The sequence below is a fragment of the Hypomesus transpacificus genome, unplaced genomic scaffold, assembly GCF_021917145.1.
Source record: "Hypomesus transpacificus isolate Combined female unplaced genomic scaffold, fHypTra1 scaffold_124, whole genome shotgun sequence".
Lineage (NCBI taxonomy): Eukaryota > Metazoa > Chordata > Actinopteri > Osmeriformes > Osmeridae > Hypomesus > Hypomesus transpacificus.
In genome coordinates this window covers 51809-72812 of record NW_025813703.1, presented here as the reverse complement: position 1 = coordinate 72812, position 21004 = coordinate 51809, and the positions used below count along the sequence as shown (strand labels likewise).

General features: G+C 52.9%; 4 protein-coding genes across 4 annotated transcripts; 3 read left to right on the top strand and 1 right to left on the bottom strand.

Annotated features, from left to right (window-relative positions):
* Positions 1–2518: 2518 nt before the first annotated feature.
* On the top strand, positions 2519–4440 carry LOC124488100 (testis-specific serine/threonine-protein kinase 5-like). The gene is made up of 7 exons (XM_047050596.1): positions 2519–2668; positions 2940–3047; positions 3128–3330; positions 3803–3858; positions 4015–4147; positions 4229–4402; positions 4437–4440. The coding sequence occupies exons 1-7, from the start codon at positions 2519–2521 to the stop codon at positions 4438–4440; spliced, it is 828 nt and encodes a 275-aa protein (XP_046906552.1).
* On the top strand, positions 4420–5644 carry LOC124488138. Its single transcript, XM_047050669.1, has 2 exons — positions 4420–4783; positions 4947–5644. Exons 1-2 carry the CDS (start codon positions 4444–4446, stop codon positions 5339–5341), a joined length of 735 nt encoding a protein of 244 aa, XP_046906625.1. The 5' UTR covers positions 4420–4443; the 3' UTR covers positions 5342–5644.
* A 41-nt stretch (positions 5645–5685) lies between these two features.
* Positions 5686–8951, bottom strand: hgh1 (HGH1 homolog (S. cerevisiae); the record flags this gene model as incomplete). The annotated part of the gene is made up of 6 exons (XM_047050595.1): positions 8894–8951; positions 7917–8550; positions 7699–7796; positions 7413–7603; positions 6940–7056; positions 5686–5853 (listed from the first exon to the last, which is right to left on the bottom strand). Coding segments are annotated over exons 2-6 (1116 nt in total), but the record flags the coding sequence as incomplete, so codon positions are not given.
* Positions 8952–9086: 135 nt separating this feature from the next.
* On the top strand, positions 9087–19991 carry recql4 (RecQ helicase-like 4). The gene is made up of 24 exons (XM_047050594.1): positions 9087–9317; positions 9557–9590; positions 10072–10214; positions 10347–10493; positions 10684–11999; positions 12503–12596; positions 12691–12841; positions 13046–13162; positions 13264–13398; positions 13591–13683; positions 13796–13932; positions 14087–14170; positions 14609–14782; positions 15166–15348; positions 15568–15760; positions 16208–16485; positions 16759–16896; positions 17198–17540; positions 17731–17860; positions 17999–18156; positions 18412–18589; positions 18844–18991; positions 19330–19438; positions 19690–19991. Exons 1-24 carry the CDS (start codon positions 9234–9236, stop codon positions 19809–19811), a joined length of 4689 nt encoding a protein of 1562 aa, XP_046906550.1. The 5' UTR covers positions 9087–9233; the 3' UTR covers positions 19812–19991.
* The last annotated feature ends 1013 nt before the right edge of the window (positions 19992–21004 follow it).

Below are 21004 nucleotides of genomic sequence, written 5' to 3'. Positions count from 1 at the left end.
ATTGACTTGCCTGAGCTCATTTAGAAAAAAGTCTTAGTCGGACGTCTAGTTTTTGTTAGATCACTGGTGAGGGGGGAGGAGGGGTAGGAGGGAGGGGCTAGCCTCTTTAGCTCTTCCCCCAGCTCTAGCCCACTCAGTTGTAAATCTGGACCACAAAGTCTTCATCAGAACAGCTGCCTCTCCAGAGAGGACGGGGGAGAGGAGAGAGGTGGGGAGAGAAGAGAGGAGGGGGAGAAGGGGGGGAGAGGAGGGAAGAGGGGGAGAGGAGAGAGGTGGGGAGGGGAGAAAGGAGGGGGAGAGGAGAGAGGTGGGGAGGGGAGAAAGGAGGGGGAGAGGAGAGAGGTGGGGAGGGGAGAAAGGAGGGGGAGAGGAGAGAGGTGGGGAGGGGAGAAAGGAGGGGGAGAGGAGAGAGGTGGGAAGAGAAGGGGGGGAGAGAGGAGGGGGAGGAGAGGAGAGAAGAGGGGGACAGGAGAGAGGTGGAGGAGAGGAGGGGGAGAGGGGTGGGGGAGAGGAGAGGAGGGGGAGAGAGGTGGGGAGAGAAGGGGGGGAGAGGAGAGAGGTGGGGAGGGGAGAAAGGAGGGGGAGAGGAGAGAGATGGGAAGAGAAGGGGGGGGAGGGGAGGGGAGGGGAGGGGAGGGGAGAAAGGAGGGGGAGAGGAGAGAGGTGGGAAGAGAAGAGAGGAGGGGAGAGAGGTGGGGAGAGAAGGGAAGAGGGGGAGAGGAGAGAGGTGGGGAGGGGAGAAAGGAGGGGGAGAGAGGAAAGGGAGAGGAGAGAGGTGGGAAGAGAAGGGGGGGAGAGAGGAGTGGGAGGAGAGGAGAGAAGAGGGGGACAGGAGAGAGGTGGAGGAGAGGAGGGGGAGAGGAGAGACGTGGGGGAGAGGAGAGGTTGGGGAGAGAGGTAGGGGAGAGGAGACAAGAGGGGGAGAGGAGAGAGGAGGAGGAGAGGAAAGGGGTGGGGGAGAGAGGAACGAGGTGGGGGAGAGGAGAGAGAGGAGGGAGAGAAGAGAGAATGGGGAGAGAGGTGGGGGAGAGGAGAGAGGAGGGGGAGAAAGGTGGGGGAGAGGAGAGATGGGGGAGAGGAGAGAGGTAGGAGAGAGGAGGGGGACGGGGTAAGGATTTGTCGGAGCCTTTGAGTGAATCACCTTGTCAGAGATCAACATTCCTTTTCAGGACACTGAGCATCTTTCATTCCTGGGCAATTCAGAGTGTGTGTGCTTGTGTGCGTGTACGTGTGTGTGTGAATCTGCTGCCTGAATTATGGTTCCTAATGTTGTGGGTTTAGGGGCTCAGAGGACAGGAAGCAGTTCGTAGGAAACAGGAAACAGTTTAACGACCACCTGCTCTGTTTGTTTACATGAAGCACTCCCCAGACCCCCCTGTGTGTCTGTGTGTGTGTGTGTGTGTGTATGACTCACAGGTGGGTGCCTGTAGGTCAGTCATGATGCAAAGTGTACTTGTTGGCTCTCAGTCAAGTAGGACAAGAAGTTACACACACCTACACCCTCACGATCACCTGTGATCACCCACTGGTGACTTGATCCTGCCCAATGAGACACCAGCTCTCTCCAGGTAACCGTCTACAGGCCAATCAAAGACAAGCTCCCAACAGCGCTTGGAATCTCAAGGTAGGCGAAGGGGAGTGGGAAGAGATCCCCTGCTGGAGAGACCAGTACCAGCACAGGGTCAGGGTCAGAACCAGGAGGTGAGTGAGTGACCAGCAGACAGAACATGTCTTCGTGTGTCTCCACTGCTGGTGCTCAGTTACTGACCAAGTTCCTCCACCAGGGGGACACGGAAACACGACTGACGCACAAAACAGATATTTGCAATAAAATACTTCATTTTCAGGCCAAGTGCAAAAGGGTTAGCCAGAATACAAACTAGAAAATATGAGATATAGAATAAACTTACAATTAAGTTAAACCATTTAACATATAGTATTGTAGACAATGGGCAGTATTTATCTGGTTTAATACATATACAATGGTATAAAATAATATAAAAGTAGTGCAATTGACAGGTAAGAAAGCATTCATCTCAAGGAACTTCAAAACTCTTAATGAAAAATCCATGACATCACAAAGGAAGAGGGATTGTTTTGTGTTGATCAATGATGTTGCCATGGTAATGGTTCCAAGTCCTGCAGTCAGCAGACTCCAGCAGAAAACAGTTAACAGAGACCTACAGTACTGCCTGACCTACAGTACTGCTGCCACACCTACAGTACGGCCTGACCTACAGTACTGCCTGACCTACAGTACTGCTGCCACACCTACAGTACTGCCTGACCTACAGTCATACAGCCTAACCTACACTACTGCCAGACCCATGCTGACCTCACAGTAAAGCCCAGAACTAATGTCAGACAAGCAGGTCACCTCGCCATGAGGAGCCGCTAGCCTCCCAGCCCTGATTGGTCCAGCCAGGCTGTGATGTCAGCGGCGTACTAGAGAAGGGCAGGAGTCAGAATGAGCGGACGGAGAGCAAGGGTTTGTGGGAAGTCTATTGATGAGCGTGCAATGGAGTGCAGGGAGAATGGCTACCTGCTGTCGGCTAAGAGGATTGGCGCTGGAGCCTTCTCCAAGGTCTACCTGGGATACGCCACTCCCAACAAGATCTGCCAGAACTACAGGCTGGCCAACGACCTGCGCAGCAAGAACCACAACATGGTACACTACCCACAGACCACAGTAGAGTAGAACAGAGTTGAGTTGAGTCCAGTAGAGTATCTGAGTAGAGCGCCATCGAGTAGAGTACCAGAGAGTGTGGGACAGTCACTATGCTGTTTGCGCTATCAGTCTGTTTGCCTGTCTGTCTACATGTCTGTCTCTCTATCCGTATCATCTGCCGGTCGGCTTGCTTGCCTGTTGACTGTCTGGATCTTGGTCTGTCTGTCTGTCTGTTTCTTGGTCTGTGTTCCTGTCTGCCTGTGTCTGTCAGGTGGCCATCAAGATCATCTCCATAAATGACACTCCTCCAGAATATTCCCAAAAGTTCCTCCATAGAGAAATCTACGCCCTGAATGCCACTTACAGACACCCTGGAGTGGTGAGAGCAGACGCACACACACACACACAGGTGCGCGCGCACAGGATGCTGGTTGATCATGGCTGTTTTCCGGGTCTCAGATCCAGCTGTATGACGTGTTCCGCTCCCCGCTGCGGTTCTACCTGGTTCTGGAGCTGGCGCTGCGGGGAGATCTGTTGGAACACATCAACGCCGTGTCCCGCAGCAAGGGCAGCCCTGGCCTCAGCGAGGATGAGGCGCGCAGGGTCTTCAAACAGATCGTCAACGCTGTCATGCACTGCCACAACAGCCACATAGTACACAGGTATTGTTTCAAAGGGTTTCTTTCAGACTATAAATGAAATGCTAGCTGACTAGCAGCAAGACAATATAAAGTGAATACTTTATTTTCCATACAGATGCAGTGAATTGTATCACGTTAATTAACGCATTTATTGACCATCCGTTGGGAGGCGCATCCATATCTCTAATTGAACTTTGAAAAGGTTTTGTTGGTATTGGATATTGTCCCCCCGGGAAACATTTCACAGTTCGATTACAGATAATCACAACCAAATCAGATTTTGAAGTCAGAACTAACTGTTCTGCAAACCACATAGAACCAACCACATGGTTGTGATCCACATAGTACTTAAGTAACGATATTAATTCAACCTACTAACCACCCAACTAATCAGTTGCTGGTAACTAAGCACTAGCAATCACGGCAACAACTACTTTATAGTCCACAAGTTCCAGGTGCAGGTCCAATTCCATAATTTCCTCTTCCTCTTCAGAGACTTGAAGTGTGAGAACATTCTTTTGGACGAGCAGGGCTTCGTCAAACTGACAGGTACGCAAGCCCCTCTCGCTTCATCTCCTAGCTCGTACAAGGTAGTGAAGAGGCACTGGTTAGATGATGGGTTTGTGGCGTGGTGTTGTGTCTGGTACGTGTGTGTGCATGTGAGTGTTTATGCGGTGTGTATATGTGTGTGTGTCTTGCCGCCAGACTTTGGCTTTGCCAACCACTCGAGTGACAGGAGAGCCCTGATGAACACGTTCTGTGGCTCTGTGGCTTATACGGCTCCAGAGATCCTGCTCTCACGCAAGTACAACGGAGAACAGGCTGACCTCTGGAGTCTGTGAGTACACACACACACACATTCACCAGACACACACACACACCCAACCAGCCTGCCTCTAGCTACCTGCTGTGTGTCCAGGGGGGTGATCCTGTTTGCCATGGTAACTGGGAAGCTTCCGTACCAGGAGAAACACCCCAAGAAACTGCAGCAGCAGAACCTCACCTTCCAGACCCCCGTCTCCTCAGGTAACACACACTGTGGGTGTGTCTGGTCTGGGCGTGTGTGTGTCTGGTCTGGGCCTATGTGTGTGTGTGTCTGGTCTGGGCCTATGTGTGTGTATCTGATTTTAAAACATGTGTGTGGGTCGGTCTGGGCGTGTGTGTGTGTGCCTTCTAAAGTCTTCGTCTTTTTACGACACCTTTCTAGTACTAGTATACCGTGCAACCCTGTGTGTGTATAGGTATGTGTGTGTGTGTTTAGGTGTACAGGACCTGATCAGGAAGCTGCTGCAGTGGCAGCCCTCCTGCCGGCTGCCTCTCAGCCAGGTGAACACACACCCCTGGCTCCTCCCCCCCACCAACCTGCTGCACAAGCTCCGCCCCACCAAGAGTGACATCACCAGCCGGAGCCACGAGTGCCCCGATAGGTCCGGGGCCTCGGCCAGGCAGCACAAAGATGACCAGGTGCTCCCAGGTGAACGTGCATACCTGTCTGCTGGCGTTACCCATCTGTCTGCTAACGCTACCTGTCTGTGCTAGCGTTACTCGTCTTTCTGCTAGCGTTACCTGTCTGTTGGTAGCCCTGTGGTTTCCTGTTCCTGTGTATGAGGTGTACTTCCTGTGTTCTGCCCCTCCAGGTATGGTGCTGTCGCGGGGTGGAGTGAAAGGTCATTCATGCCACTTAGGACACGTTCCCCCGCCGTCACCCACCCGCCGCCACCCCAGCCTACGAAGCGGCCCGCCCCTCGCCCCCCCGCCCCCTGACGGTGGACGGGCGGAGCCCTCCCACCGCAAGCCCCCCCGCGTGACCGCCTGTCGTCTGCTGCTGCGCCCCCCTCAGCCCCCCTCCGTGTCCCCCACGCGCCTGTTCGTGTCCCGCCAACCTCGCCCCCCCTCCCAGCCCCGCCCCTTCCACAACCTGCCCAACTTCCGGAAGCCGGGCTCCGCCAAGGAGGTGAGGTCGAGAGGCCAGGCCGGCAAGATGGACGACGGCTATGCCAAGAACTGTCTCAGAACGCCCTCCACTGGCTGAACACACACACACCTACACGCACACACCTTCCTGGCTAAAGAGCCAGCCGTGGACACACTAACACACTGTGAAAACTAAATGAAACGTTTATTTTTAATAAATGTGGATTTCTGGTCTGGAACTACAACTGTGTCTGATGTGTTAAAGAGGTCCCACGGAGGTCATTGACTTGGTGGTTATGCGTTCTGTTAAACAGAAGTAGGGTTGTGTCTTCCGTCCATCCGAATCTCCTCCAGTCCTCCCTCTCCTCTTTACCTCTCCTCCTCTTGTTCTCTCTCCTCCAGTCCTCCCTCTCTCCTCCTGTTCTCTATTTCACCTCCTCCTCCTCTCAATCTCTCCTCCTCCTCTCGCTCCTCTTCCTCCGCTTGCTTTTTCTGCAGTTCTTCCTCCTCTCTCTTCATCTGCTCTTCCTCTTTAATATCTGCGTCCTTCAGCTTCTCCTCCACCTCTGCTGGGATCTCCACCTCCATCAGGTTCTCCATCCCTTCATCTGGCTCGTCCCCAATCAGCACCTGAGGACAGAAAATGCAGGAAGTGGAAGAGGAAACAGTTAGCAGTAGCGAAATGTTGATAGGGGTGGCCAGATGGGTCCACAGCAAATCTTGGGGTGGCACACCAAAATCAAACAAACAAAATGATTTTGCCTATGTTACACACAATTCTTCAATTCAAACACATACTTCAAATACATCATTATTGATTTTTTTTAAAATATTTATTTAAAAAAGACAAATCCAAAATCAATTTCCGCCACCAGGGAGCGCGGCACCCTAGTGCACTGTGCTGGAAATGATCTAGCCAGACAGACTGATGATTATGACATCGGTATAGAGCACATAACCCAAGTCACCACATGACACATCACATATCAGATTCCGCTCTTCCCGAGTTTTTCTCACATCAGGTGCCTTCCACTTTCGATTATTTTCTTAACTTTAACGGTTTGTCAATAAAACAGAAATGTATGTATGTCTGTGTGTGAAGGTGCGTGTGTGTGAAGGTGCGTGTGTGTGAAGGTGCGTGTGTGTGAAGGTGCGTGTGTGTGAAGGCGCGTGTGTGTGAAGGCGCGTGTGTGTGAAGGCGCGTGTGTGTGAAGGCGCGTGTGTGTGAAGGCGCGTGTGTGTGAAGGCGCGTGTGTGTGAAGGCGCGTGTGTGTGAAGGCGCGTGTGTGTGAAGGCGCGTGTGTGTGAAGGCGCGTGTGTGTGAAGGCGCGTGTGTGTGAAGGCCAGGTGTGTGAAGGCGCGTGTGTGTGAAGGCGCGTGTGTGTGAAGGCGCGTGTGTGTGAAGGCGCGTGTGTGTGAAGGCGCGTGTGTGTGAAGGCGCGTGTGTGTGAAGGCGCGTGTGTGTGAAGGCGCGTGTGTGTGAAGGCGCGTGTGTTTGAAGGCGCGTGTGTGTGAAGGCGCGTGTGTGTGAAGGCGCGTGTGTGTGAAGGCGCGTGTGTGTGAAGGCGCGTGTGTGTGAAGGCGCGTGTGTGTGAAGGCGCGTGTGTGTGAAGGCGCGTGTGTGTGAAGGCGCGTGTGTGTGAAGGCGCGTGTGTGTGAAGGCGCGTGTGTGTGAAGGCGCGTGTGTGTGAAGGCGCGTGTGTGAGTGTGTGTTACCTGGACCAGCTTTTCACAGGCTGACACCACCTGAGGCTCCTTCTCCCACTTGTGGAACTCTCTCATGATGGGATAAACATCCTTCATCACCTGCCGGCCATGTTTGGTGGCTGTGAGCTGTTTGGGTTAAGCCGGGAGGAGTTAGTCTCCGTGTTACACAAATCACAGTAAGAGAAAATATCAATTTATATGTCGATATATGGTATATAGTCATGTTGTGCTCCATATATGGTAATGTGATATGGTGCTGCATGGTCATGTGATGCGTGCAGCTCCATATATGGTGCTGCGTGGTCATGTGATGCGTGCAGCTCCATATATGGTGCTGCGTGGTCATGTGATGCGTGCAGCTCCATATCTGGTGCTGCGTGGTCATGTGATGCGTGCAGCTCCATATATGGTGCTGCGTGGTCATTTGATGCGTGCAGCTCCATATATGGTACTGCGTGGTCATGTGACGCGTGCAGCCCCACCAGCAGCAGCGTCTCCAGCAGCATGGTCCTCAGGTCGGGGTCGTCCTCCCTCTGCTTGTCCTCCGGCAGGTACTGCAGGTCGGCGGGCAGCGCATCGTTCTCCTCCTCGCTAAGCTCCTCCCCCCCCGCCAGCGGGAGCAGCAGGAAGGGCAGGATGTCCACCGCGTCGCCTAGCAACCACTCATGGTGGGCTACAGGGGGAGGGCAGAACAGGTGAGTGAGTGGGCGAGTGAGTGAGTTACTGAGTGAGTGAGCGAACGAGCGAGCGAGTAGGTTGTCGACTCACCGTGGTCAAAGCAGCAGTTCCTCAGTGTACCAATCACGCCCCCTCGTCTGATGGCGGAGTCGTGCTGCGTGTAGGGGAGGAGCCTCTGGATCACACACCTGCAGGGAGAGATCATCACAGCTCGATACGCGGACGTACGTCATGCGCGTGTAAACGCGTGTATGCTTGTGTAACGAACACAAGCGTGTATGTGAGGCGCGTGTGCTGCGCCTGGGCACCTGTCCTGGTCCAGTAGGAAGGTCCTGGTCTCGGGCAGCTGGGAGAGGTTGGACAGCAGTGGCCCCAGGTAGTGCAGAGGGGCCGCCTGCTGGGGGCCCTCGGAGCAGAAGAGCTCCACCAGCCCAGCCAGACCCCCCTCCTGCCGCTGCACGGCCTGCAGCACCGGCCCGCAGCTGGGCCGGTGCCGGGACAGGTTGGTGAGGATGGTGCTCACGCGGTCCGAGAACAGGAAGGAGGGGTCGAACAGGTTACGCAGCAGCGGCGGCAGGAAGTCCTGGTCCGACAGCAGCACCTGGTGCAGCGTCTCGTCGGCAGAGAGGTTGACCAGGGCGTGGAAGCAGTCCTTCGCTATGGCGATGGAGGGGTCGGAGGTCAGGACGCGGAGGGCGCGGAGGAGCTGGGGCTGGGAGCGGAGGCTGCGGCAGCCATCCCTGGATCCTGAGAGGCCCAGCAGGTAGCCGGTAGCGTGGCTTTTCACGTCTGGGCGGGTGTCTGTGCCCAGGAATGAGAGGAGCTCTCCTGCCTTGCCCTCACTCAACATGGCCGACTGGTTAGTCCTGTCTGGGTCACGTCTGTGCGCAGGACAGTCTACACTGGTGCAGGTCTACACTGAACCAGGATGAGCTACAACACCTAGGATAGAGATATCCATGAGTACATCCATACAACATCACGTACAGATGAACTCTCTACCATTTAGAATACACCTCAAAATAACAATGTATTGAATGTATACAGAGCCTGTATTATGAAATAGTACTAGAATAGTAGTAATAGAATGAACTGTAAACAGTAATATAATGCCTAATATATTTCCTGAGAATGGCAAAACGCATAAGGACTCACACTGTCCTAGTTTCTAACGTACGATTAAAAAACGGTTGAATTTAAGTAGTGAACAATACCATTAACGTATACAGGGCGTCATTCTAACTTTTCTAACGTTAATCAGACACGTATTATGAAAAACACTTACCTTCTCTCACACGCTTGTAGCCATGCTGTTGCTCCTTCCGTGATAGTATTTGAGTGACGTTCCATGGATCCAATGGGATTACAGATTACACAAACATTTCCGCCATGTAAAACTGTATTGGTTTCTGATTCGTTGTGAAAACTTTAGTTCCGCCGGATTGGTGAAATTGTTCTACGTCACATCCACAGCGCGCGCTACAACTGTCAACAATTGATAGTGCTTCATGTTTGAACGCTGGCTAAAATAATATAATTAAAGTATTAATCTGGCTTTAAACGTTTAAACGTTTACATGCCGACAACCGCATTGTCAGCCCGGTCAGGTGACCAGAGGTGCCGAGATGGATCGCAATAATGACGTGAAGATTCTTCTGAAGAACTGGGAACAGAAGTTCCTGAAAGAACACAAGAGGAAACCGAATAAGGTAGAGAGTTACGAACCTCATATTAACATGACTGGTGAAAGCGCCTATGTAGTGTCTAGACAGCATGTAATGCTACTATAACTCAATTAGGCCTTCTGTATATAAAATGCTTTATTTATGCAGGCTTTACAGTCCCATCTACACGCTTATCCTCCCCATCACTGTCTCCCTCTCTCCCTCCTCTTCTCCCCTCGCCCTCTCCTCTCCCTTCTCGCCTCTCTTCTGTTGTCTGGCCTCAGGAGGACATCGATGGAGCCCCAGAGGAGACCAGGAGTGAGTCAGGCTATGTTGTCATGGAGCAGGGTTGGTGGTAAAGGTTAGGGCCCTGCACTATGGGGGGCAAGCAAATAAAGGGAACCCCTCTCCTAATAATTTATATGAGTTCCAAAATGATCAGTTCTCACAAAGACCTTTGTGGCCTTTAGCATTCACTATTTCTTAATTTATCACAAGGACAGAAGGACAGGCAACAACAACAACAATGCAATGCAACAGTTTCTAGACTCATTCGAGATCAACAAAGCTAAAAAGGGATGTTCTCTGAATAAATAGAAAATCAAACCAACCAATCTATCTACCAAACTACAAGTTAAGCCTATGTCCAGTTGGAATAATTAGTGTTTAAGTGTTTTCTCTGGCTGAGATGAAGGGAGTAGGATCGTTCTCCTGCTTCACAGGAGCATGTGGGTGTTTTGCTGTGGAAGGTGCTGTGTGGGTTTTTTTCTGTGGTTCTGAGCGAGTGTTTCTGTTCTAGAGCTTTATAAAGAGTACAAGAGTCTGAAGCTTAACAAGGAGAACCAGAACCAGGAGCATGGACCCCAAACCCAGCCCCAAACCCAGCCCCAAACCCAGCCTCAGCCCCAGCCCCAGCCCCAGCCTCAGCCTGCAGCAGAGAAGGTACTGTGGCTGTATCTGTGTATGACAGCCTCTAAGCTACACAGCAGGCTCTCCTGTCTGGTTGGCTGGTTTGTTTTTGCAACTGCTAGTTCTGACAACAGTGTAATTGTGTGTTTGTGTGTGTGTGTCCAGGAGACAGACAGCTGGGGGTCCTTCCTGAACCGTGGCAGCCTGCCGGCGTCTGCCCCCTCCCTCACCCCCCAGGACCGCGAGTCCCTCCAGGCCTCTGCCCAGTACTATGGCATGAAGCTCAAGACCAACCTGGGAGGCCTCATCAAGGTAGGGATGTGAACCCAGTACCACGGTAGGGATGTGAACCCAGTACCACGGTAGGGATGTGAACCCAGTACCACGATAGGTTCCAGGAATTCAGCCTAGCCACTCCAGCCGAAAGCTATGCAGATGATGTTCAAATGTTCAATGTTCAAACGATGTTACAGTTATGAATGCCTTGTCTTATTGTCTGTAGGAGAGACCTGTGTCTCTGAGGAAGAGCCTGACTCCTGGTCGTACTCCTGGTCGTACTCCTGGTCTTGGTCTTGGTCTCAGTCCTGGTCCTAGTTCTGGTCGTAGTCCTGGTCCTGGTCTCGGTTCTTGTCGTAGTCCTGGTCCTCGTCTTGGTCCTGGTCTTGGTTCTTGTCATAGTCCTGGTCTTGGTCCTGGTCGTAGTCCTGGTCCTCGTCTTGGTTCTGGTCCTGGTCTTAGTCTCACTCCCTTAAAATCCTGGAAGGAGCATCATCCAGGCCAGGGCAGTCCCAGTCCTATAGCCTCACCCTGGGCCAAGACCAGCTCTGATGCCCCCCTACTTCAGCCAGTCAACACCTCCTTGCCCTCCCAACAGCAACCAGAAGAACCTATTGAACCGCTACCTCTATTCCAACCCCCCAGCCCAGCCCCCTCTCCTACATTAGACGGACCAGGGGAGTGGGGCCAATGGGCTGGTCGTGGTGGGGGCGGGCCCCCGCTGCTACGGCCCTCCCTCAGCTGCAGGCTGTCTGATGTGGACCGTGGCTGGCTGCAGCGCTGTCAGGTGTTCAAGGAGGTGGAGGATGGAGAGGAGCCTGTGGTGGGCAACCTTAGTCAACTGTGCTCCTCCCCCACTCGGTCTGCACTTAGCTCCACCCAGGCCGGCGGCACCACAGCCTGTACACTTAGCTCCACCCAGGCCGGCGGCACCACTACCTCTACACTTAGCTCCATCCAGGCCGGCGACATCACAGCCTCTGCACTTAGCTCCACCCAGGCCGGCAGAGCTGCAGAGGAGGCAGATGGAGCGAAGCCAGGAGAGCAACAGGTTCAAATAGCAAACATTTCCCCCAGCAACAACAGGAAACCACCCACCACCTCAAGGAAGACTGACAGATGGGAGGAGGAGGAGGGGGGGCAGGAGGGGGGAGGGCTGAAGCCCGACGGGGAACCATCTGGGCAGGATGGGAGGGCTGGAAAGAAGAAGGGAAGGAAGAGAAGGAGGGAAGCCGAGGAGGAGAGAGAGACGGCGGAGGAGGCAGGTGACGAAGGGGAGGAGGGGAAGAAGAAGAAGAGGAGGAGGACCAGGAAGACCGAGGATCCACCAGGGGAAGGAGCCAAACCAGCCGCAAGGGGAGGAGCCAAACCAGCCGCAAGGCTGAAAAAGAAGACAGGAGGAGATGTGAGCGAGGAGGACGCCACGGAGAAGGTAGAACCCAAGGTTCCCCGCAAGGTTCCCCAGGAGAACCTGCTGGGGGAGGTGGATGAGGAGGACGTCAGAGCGATCAGAAACCGCGTGAGCCAGCCAGTCAAACCCAGGTACCATGACGACGACACTACACTGATGATGTCACAGTATTGATCGTGCCCCTACACTGATTCTGTGTAAGAAGGATGATGTCACTCATTGAACAGGATTTGTCACATAGGTTACGTCTCAACACACATACCACCATACTGTTTGGTATATCCCAATACACATTTGAGTTACAAGCACAGGTTTAATTAATGATGCCAACAAGTGACATGTCATGGAAGACGTCTTGATACAAACATAAAATATGTAAAAACTTTCACAGTGATGGTGTCGCAGTGCTGATGATATCACAGTGCTGGCAGGGTGCTGCTGATGTCACAGTGCTGATGATGTCACAGTGCTGGCAGGGTTCTGCTGATGATGTCACAGTGCTGGCAGGGTGCTGATGATGTCACAGTGCTGATGATGTCACAGTGCTGGCAAGATGCCAATGATGTCACAGTGCTGTTGACGTCACAGTGCTGACGACGTCACAGTTCGGGATTCTGATGGTGTGTGTCTGCAGGCCGAACTCGGAGGGGAACTTTGTGAGGATCAACCTGAAGAAGAAGTCCCATGTGAAGGGCTTTGCTCTGAGAGGGGCAGTTCTACGCAAGCAGGTGGGGGAGGACTGGAGTGGGACTTCATCAGGGTTTGGTTCACAATTCTCCCTTGACCTTATAACCTGTGTGTCTGTGTGTGTGTGTGTTGCAGATGTACATGCAGAAGTTCCAGCTGAAGGGCGAGCGGTTTGGAGGAGTGACGGGGCGGGGCAGAGGAAAGTTCTCTGGGTTCAGTCGTCAAGGCGACAGCTGCTTCAAGTGTGGAGGGACGGGCCACTGGTCCAGGGACTGCCGTGGGCCGGGTGAGGTCACACGACTCTCCTTCCCTTCCTCCCTACGTCCTTCCCTCTCTCCCTCCCTCCTCCTTCCTTCCCAGTCTCCGCTGTTTTCAAACCCATCGCAACACAATAACATACGACAGTAACATGATACATACTACACGCCACAGCAACATTCTACCCACTAAAGTGATGCTGACCTGGTAACCCTCGGCGACGTCCTTGTAGCCCCTCCCCCCGTGGCAGCGGCGGCGGATGCGGAGCCTGTGGAGGAGGAGCCCTTCCTGCTGCCCACCCTGGAGGAGGTTGCCAGGGCGACGGGGACCCTGCGCACGGAGCCGCTCGGTAGGAGGATCTCCCCTGCGACCAGCATGCTCATCATCACGGTGGTCTGATTGGACTGAGAGTGTGCCTCTCTGTGTGTGTGTGTGTGTGTGTCCCCACAGTGCCCCCCAGTGTCGGGGAGCAGCATGAGGAAGGGGAGGTTCTGCTCAACGTCATCAGACCAGATTACGAGCGGCCGGCCCCCCCTCCCCCTGTGGAGCCCCTCTACAGCCTGGGGGAGGACGGGCAGGTGCAGGGTAGGAGTACACACACTCACACACACACACACACAGATATATATATACGCACACATACACGCACATACGGTATCTATTACACTAACGCATACACGCACACATACACAGTATCGCTCTCTCTCTCACACCCACACCCACACACCACACACAGATGACTTTTAAAGCAGTGTGTGTGTGTGTGTGTGTGTTCAGCGGCCCCTCCGGAGGTGTATGATGCTCTGAAGATGTTGGGGTACCAGAGCTTCAGACCAGGACAGGAGAGCTCCATCATGAGGATCCTGTCAGGTACTGCACCCCTCACCGCTCTGCTCCCAGTCTGCTCACTCCTCTTACATTTACATTACATTTACATCTCTTATACATCATATATATATATATATATACTGTGTGTGTGCAGGTCAGTCCACCCTCGTGGTGTTGTCTACAGGGATGGGGAAGTCTCTGTGCTACCAGCTGCCTGCGCTGCTCTACGCCCAGCGCTCCACCTGCATCACACTGGTGGTGTCCCCTCTGGTCTCTCTCATGGACGACCAGGTAACACCTGCTCCCTTCTGGTCTCTCCTCTTTCCTCTGGTCTCATTTGGTCTCTCCTATATTGGACGTTCTGGCATCCACTGTTTGGATGATGTTTTGGATAAAGGCATCTGCTAAAAGTGGTGTTTGTGTGTGTGTGTGTGTGTGTGTTCAGCTGTCTGGTCTACCAGGCAACCTGAAGGCAGCATGCATCCACTCCAACATGTCCCAGAAACAGAGAGATGCAGCCATAGAAAAGGTGAGGTACCGGTTCTGGGTTCCATCCTGGGTTCTGGACTTTAAGCCTGTGCTCTGGGTTCGAGTCTTGGGTTTTATTGTTATAAGACAGTGTTTGTCGTTCTAAGCCTGTGTTTTGGATTCTACCTTGTGTTCCAGGTTCCAAGTCTGTGTTACTACCTTGTGTTTGAGATCCTGTTCTACCACTGTCTTACAAGAGACTGTACCCATGACATAGTTTGATATCGTACTTGAGATATGACGTTTCTTTTGCGGCACCATACTTGATATATTCCTGTTATTGCAGCTTTGCAATATGCACGGGAAATACAATTCTAAGCTTGCGTGCCGGATTAACAGTCTGTCTTCCCATGTTCTAAGCACAGGTTCTAAGCCTAGCTATGTGTTCCAAGGCTGTGTTGTGTGTGCTGAGGCTGTGTTGTGTGCTCTCCCTGCCCAGGTGAAGGCTGGCGAGGTGCATGTGTTGCTGCTGTCTCCAGAGGCCCTGGTGGGCGGGCACAGCCTGCCCCCCGCCGAGCTGCTGCCCCCGGTGGCCTTCGCCTGCATCGACGAGGCCCACTGCGTCTCTGAGTGGTCCCACAACTTCAGACCCTGCTACCTCCGCCTCTGCAAGGTCAGGGAGCGCCTGCAAGGAACACTGCTAACCCTAACTCTGCTGCGACTAACCCCGACCTGCACCCTAATACTATCAACTCTAACCCTAATCCTCACCCTTCTAACCCTCCCAACTTCAGACCCTGCTCCCTCGGCCTCTGCAAGGTAGCTGGGGGGGGGGGCAGCTACTAGGATTGGGTCTTTGCCGGAGTTCCACCTCATTATTTCCAGGATTTTCCGTAAATCCAGGAAAATATTTTCTTTAATGTCATATTTGGGATCATCTGAAAAATTTGGAAGTTTGTCTTCAATGAAAGTCATGAAATGTAAAAGACGACAGGCAACAATCAGGTCGCCGTGAGTTAACGTGTGTGTGTGCGTCCGCGCGTGTGTGTGTGTCAGGTCCTGAGGGATCGTCTGGGCGTGCGCTGCCTGCTGGGTCTGACGGCCACCGCCACGCTCTCCACTGCGCAGGACATCGCGCGCCACCTCGACATCTCCGACCGCGACGGCATCTCCATCCGCTCCGACGCCGTGCCCAACAACCTGCTGCTCTCTGTATCCACCGACCGCGACAAGGACCAGGTAACCATGACCACCACACCACCATAACACAACCACCAATACCATGACAAGGACCAGAGGCCCATATGACAAAGCAAGTTCAACACACCCCGGAGACATCTTTTTGTTAGCTGTTGTTTGTTAGATAGCTAGCTACCTCGCTAACCTGACTCAACCACAACAAGACCTGACCTGACCAGCCCCAGTGTGGCAGCTGTAACGGGCCGTGTTTGTGTGCAGGCCCTGGTGTGTCTGCTGAAGGGGGAGCGCTTTGGCTGTCTGGACTCCATCATCGTGTACTGCACCCGGCGGGAGGAGACGGGCCGCATCGCTGCACTGCTCAGGACCTGCCTGCAGGGGGTGCTGCTGAGGGAGGCAGCCAAGACCACCAGCCTGGAGCATAACCCTGTGGAGAAGAAGAAGAAAGCTCTGGGTTAGTGGCCTGAGATGGGCCTGAGGCTGGGGACTGGGACTTAGTTAGAGACTGAGGCTTAGTTGGGGGCTGGGGCAGGTCAGAAACAGTTGTGTAGTGTTAGTGTTGTTTATTGATGACTCTGTCCTGTCTCCCAGCCAGCAGGGTTAAGTGTGTCTCCATCCAGCAGGGTTAAGTGTGTGTCCAGCCAGCAGGGTTAAGTGTGTTACCAGCCAGCAGGGTTAAGTGTGTCTCCAGCCAGCGGGGTTAAGTGTGTCCCCAGCCAGCAGGGTTAAGTGTGTCTCCAGCCAGCAGGGTTAAGTGTGTCCCCAGCCAGCAGGGTTAAGTGTGTCTCCAGCCAGCAGGGTTAAGTGTGTCTCCAGCCAGCAGGGTTAAGTGTGTCTCCAGCCAGCAGGGTTAAGTGTGTCTCCAGCCAGTGTGGTGTGGTAAATGTGTCCTGTCTCCCAGCCAGGAAGAAGATTCGTAAGCCTCTGAAGTGGATGGCAGAGTCGTACCACGCAGGCATGTCGGCTAGCGAGCGCCGCCGCGTCCAGAACAACTTCATGTGTGGCCAGCTGCGCGTGGTAGTTGCCACGGTAGCTTTCGGAATGGGGCTGGACAAGTCGGACGTGCGCGGCATTGTGCACTACAACATGCCCAAGAGCTTTGAGAGCTACGTGCAGGAGATCGGCAGGGCGGGGCGAGACGGCCATCCAGCTCACTGTCACCTCTTCCTAGACCCGGAGGTCAGAGTTCACCGCTTGTTTGCTAGTGACCCAGATAGCTAGGTGGTTAGCTAGTTAGCTTGAAAGCTAGTTGGTTACTGGTTAGCTAGTGAGTGAGCGAGTGAGTTAGCTAGCAAGCTATTTAGCAAGATTGTTAGCTAGCGAGACAGTTAGCTAGTAAGTTAGTGAACCAGAAAGATAGTAAGGTGATAGACGCAAAGGCGACTTAGTTACTTAAAAGTATGCTAGCTAGTGAGTAAATATTGAGTCAGTAATTAACCAGATGTGTTTCAGGGCGGAGACCTCCATGAGCTGAGGAGACACATCTACTCTGACACGGTGGACTACTACTCCATCAAGAGGCTGGTGCAGAAGACCTTCCCCGCTTGCAAATGTCGACAGATTCACCGCAAGCAGCAAGAGATCGCCAGGGTAACACTCCCCTTCCCACGGCAGCATTCAAGGAGCCATGGTCTGTGGTTCAGGACCAACCTTTATTTCCGTCTGTCTTCTCTTCTCACCCCTCTTTCTCTCTCACCTCTCTTCTCCTTACACCTGGCTCTCTGTCTTCATTCCTCTCTCCTTTCCTTCCCCGTCTCTCCCCACTCTCTTTTCCATCTCTCTCCCTCTCTGTCCTCTCCCTGCACTCTTCCTCACCCTCACCCTTCCCTTCTCTGCCCTCCCCCCTTTCTACTCCCCCCCCCCTCTCTCTCTCTCCTCTGTGGTGTTGCAGGATGTTGAGGACAGAGAGCTGGTGGAGATGATGGACATGTGTGACCAGGCAGTAGAGGAACTCCCCCCCGCGGGGCAGGAGGAGCCGTCCAGTCAGCCTGCTGAGGACAAAGGTGGACCAGCCCATCTCCCACCAGACGGGGGACCAAGGGCGGAGGAGTCCGGGGATGATCCTCTAAAGAACCAGGAAGCGGAGCATGCAGAGCAAGATGTTGATAGGTCAAAGGTGGTGGAAGAGGAAGCATGCAGAGGGGCTGATTGGCCGAGCGCAAGAGTGTGTCACACCCATGAGAGGGCCATCCCCATAGCGGAGACGGTAGAGACTCTGGACATCACAGAGGAGGGTCTGTACCTCAAATACACTTTAACAACACCCACTTACACTCTAACTACACCTTAGCTGCACCTTTGCAGCCTAACTACACCCCAGCTACATATTAACTATACCACAATACACCTTAAACACAGTCCTACCTGTAGGATTGCTTAGTACTAGCATTAGTACAGTATATTAATGCCTGAATGTTGTGTCAGGCCTGGAGACTCTGCTCTGCTACCTGGAGCTGCATCCTCAGCAGTGGGTGGAGCTTCTTCACCCCACGCTGTCCTCCTGTAGGCTGGTGTGCTACGGAGGACCCGCCCACTTACGCACACTCACCAAGATGTACGTCACATGTCCTGCCCGGACCCCTGCTATTGGCAGATCACATCTTATAGATACAAAACCAGATGCTATATCTACAGTGTATCAGGTTGTGTGTGTTGGGGGGTTACTGATGCTGGTGTGTTGTTTCCTTGGTAGCTGCCCTCCAGTTGCCGTGGTTTTGGCAAGGAAGCGCATTGCAGGTGAGCGTGTGGAGGCTTATGATTCGGTGGAGTTTGATGTCGTCGAGGTAGCTGACACTATGGGATGGCAGCTGCCCCTGGTGAAGAGAGGAATCCGACAGCTGCAATGGAGCGGTGAGTGTGTGTGTGTGTGTGTGAGAGTTGGTGTTTGTGTGTGTGTGTGTGTGTGTGTGAGTGCATCGTGAATGAAGGAGTGTGTGTCAAAGAGTGAGTGTGTGTGTGTGTGTGAGAGAGTTTGTGCGAGACTGAGATCCTCTCACTCCTCTCACTCCTCTGGGCTTGCGTTTGTGTGTGTGTGTATATCTGTGTGAGATTGTGTGTGTTCATGTGTATATGCGCGTGTGTTCCTCCTCACCATCCCTCCCCCAGGTTCCGGTCGGGGCGGAGTCCTGGTGGAGTTCTCCAAGCTCTCCTTCCACTTCCGTTCCTATGGCGACCTGCTTCCTGAGGAGATGGATGGCGTGTGTAACTTCCTGCATGGCCGTGTGCTCGCCCAGGAGAAGACCCAGCTCTACCAGCTGTCAGCCTGCTTCAACGCCTTCCGCAGGTCACACACACACACACTTAGATAGCCACGTATCTTGGTTCTCAAGGTTCTGAGGAGTCATCTAAGTTCTAATGGCTTCTCCAGGTTCAAATTTCTTCTCTGGGTTCTAATGAGTCCTTTAGGATGTAATAGGACCTATAGGTTTTAGTGGGTTTAGACCAACTCTCCTACAGACTTTATCTTACAGACACACATAGACACGTGAAAGCACACGTATGCTTAAGTACTGTGTGTGTGTGTGTGTGTGTGAGCAGTGTGGCGTTCCGCAGCGTGAGCTGCTGTGAGCCGGAGCAGGGCAGCAGCCAGCAGCTCAAGACTCTGCTGGGGGAATACTTCAACAGGAGGAGGGAGATGGACCTCACCCTGCAGGTTGCTGATGAGCTGGAGGCCAGCAATCACAAGGTACACGCGCTCACACACACACGCTCACACACACACACTGATGTGTATATGCACACACACGCTGACACATATACTGACAAGCTCACACGCTCACACACACACACTGACGTGTATATGCACACACACACTGACACATACTGACACGCTCACACACTCACACACACACACAGTCGCCGCCTTCACTGGTAAGGGAAGGCCAGTAATAGCTGGGCTGGGTCACCTGGGGGTCATATACACACACACTCACACACATACGTGTACTTTGTACATACATCATGCACACATACATTGCCGTGTGACGTTTGTGTGTTGATTATTTGTTTGTGTTTGTCGTCCAGTTGCAGGACTGGGAGGAGCAGATCAGAGCTGACATCCGGAGTTTTCTGGCCAATCGGAGCGATGAGAAGTTCTCAGGGAGAGCCGTGGCCAGAATCCTGCACGGGATTGGTCAGTCCTCCCCCCCTCCTCTCGTTCTCCCCTTTCCTGTTTTGCTCTCTTCTCTTCTGTCCTCTCTAGTGTCTTCCATCGCCTCCTCTCTTCTTCTCCTCTTTTCTCTTCCTGTCCTCCTCCTCATCTTCTCCCCTTCTTTCCCTCTTTCTTTCCCCTCCTCCACTTTCCTCTCCCCTCTCCCCTCTTCTGCGGTGTTGACTCCTGATCTGCAGGGGACAGTGTTGACTGTGTGCGCTCTTCCTCCACAGGAAGTCCCTGTTACCCTGCCCAGGTGTACGGCAGGGACCGACGCTATTGGAGGAAGTACATTCAGTTTGACTTCAATGAGCTCATTCGAATGGCAACCCAGGAGATCATTCGATTTAAATGATCTATAGGACTGACCTCTCCGTTTACTCTGCGTTTCTGTTGCCTGGTAGAAGTGCCTTGTCTCTTACTATTCCATCCGATGGCATTATTTTATGTAAAAAAAGAAAAAAGAAGATTTGAAGAAATTTGCTGTATGTTTCATGAACCATTTATAAATAAATAAATAAATATTTTTCTGTAATTTTTAGCACAAACATTATTCCAAGAGTATCTGAAGTACATGGGGGGGATAAGAGGTGGGGGGGCAATTGAGAGGAATATGGAGGGAAGATGAAGGGGAAGAAGAGGAGGTGGGGGAGGAGGAGAGGTGGTCAGGGATGTGAGGAGGGGCAGGTAGGAGAAGGTGGCGGGGGGGGGGGGGAGAAGGAGAGGAGCGGCAGGTAGGAAGAAGTGGAAGCTGAGAGGTCTGTTTTCCCTGGCTCAGCAGCAGCTGGGTCCAACCCTGAGCCCTGAGAAGCTTCTAGAATGATTAGTCAGCTCTCTGGGGGAACCACTACAAGATAACACAGTTATGGATTTATGGTCTGTTCGGAATAAAAATGACACTGTGGTGAACTGGTTACATGCATACAAAGGTATGAGTGTTCTTTACTGTTCCAACACAGTTAACAAGAAACTGCATCTGAAAACATGATTTGGCCATACTTACTGTTCTTACGTGTACAGGTACACTGCATTCTGGGAAGAGGTCACAGGGACCCGGTTGGCTACCAATCATTAACTTATCCGTGAAAGAGATAGCATCGACTGAGCAACAGGACCGAGGTGGTGGAGCCTCTTATCAGCCTGCTGTGTTTAATGTACGGGTCAAGCCGTCTGGAATGTTCTGTGTTGAGAAGGATGTTGACTAATACGAAGGTCTGGTGACGTGAGGACCAGATGACTGCTCTTCCCTCTGGCTTCTACTCATACAGTACTATTGTATTTGTAGAGCAATGCCACAGATCAGCACAACTAAAAATACAATCGAGGAAATGAGTAGTCAGTGATGTCACTGCGAAGGAGGACCAACAAGGCAATGAGAAGCAACTAAGTAGGGTGCAAAAATGAGGGGTTTATTCAACTCGAACTGAAGGTAAAACAACTAGCAACAGAAGAGCATGGAAACCACAGTGAAATCGAGAAAACTGCAGAGATAGCTGCTACCTGACCTTCAGGTCCCGTCCCCCCCACACCACCGAGGAATGGTACAGT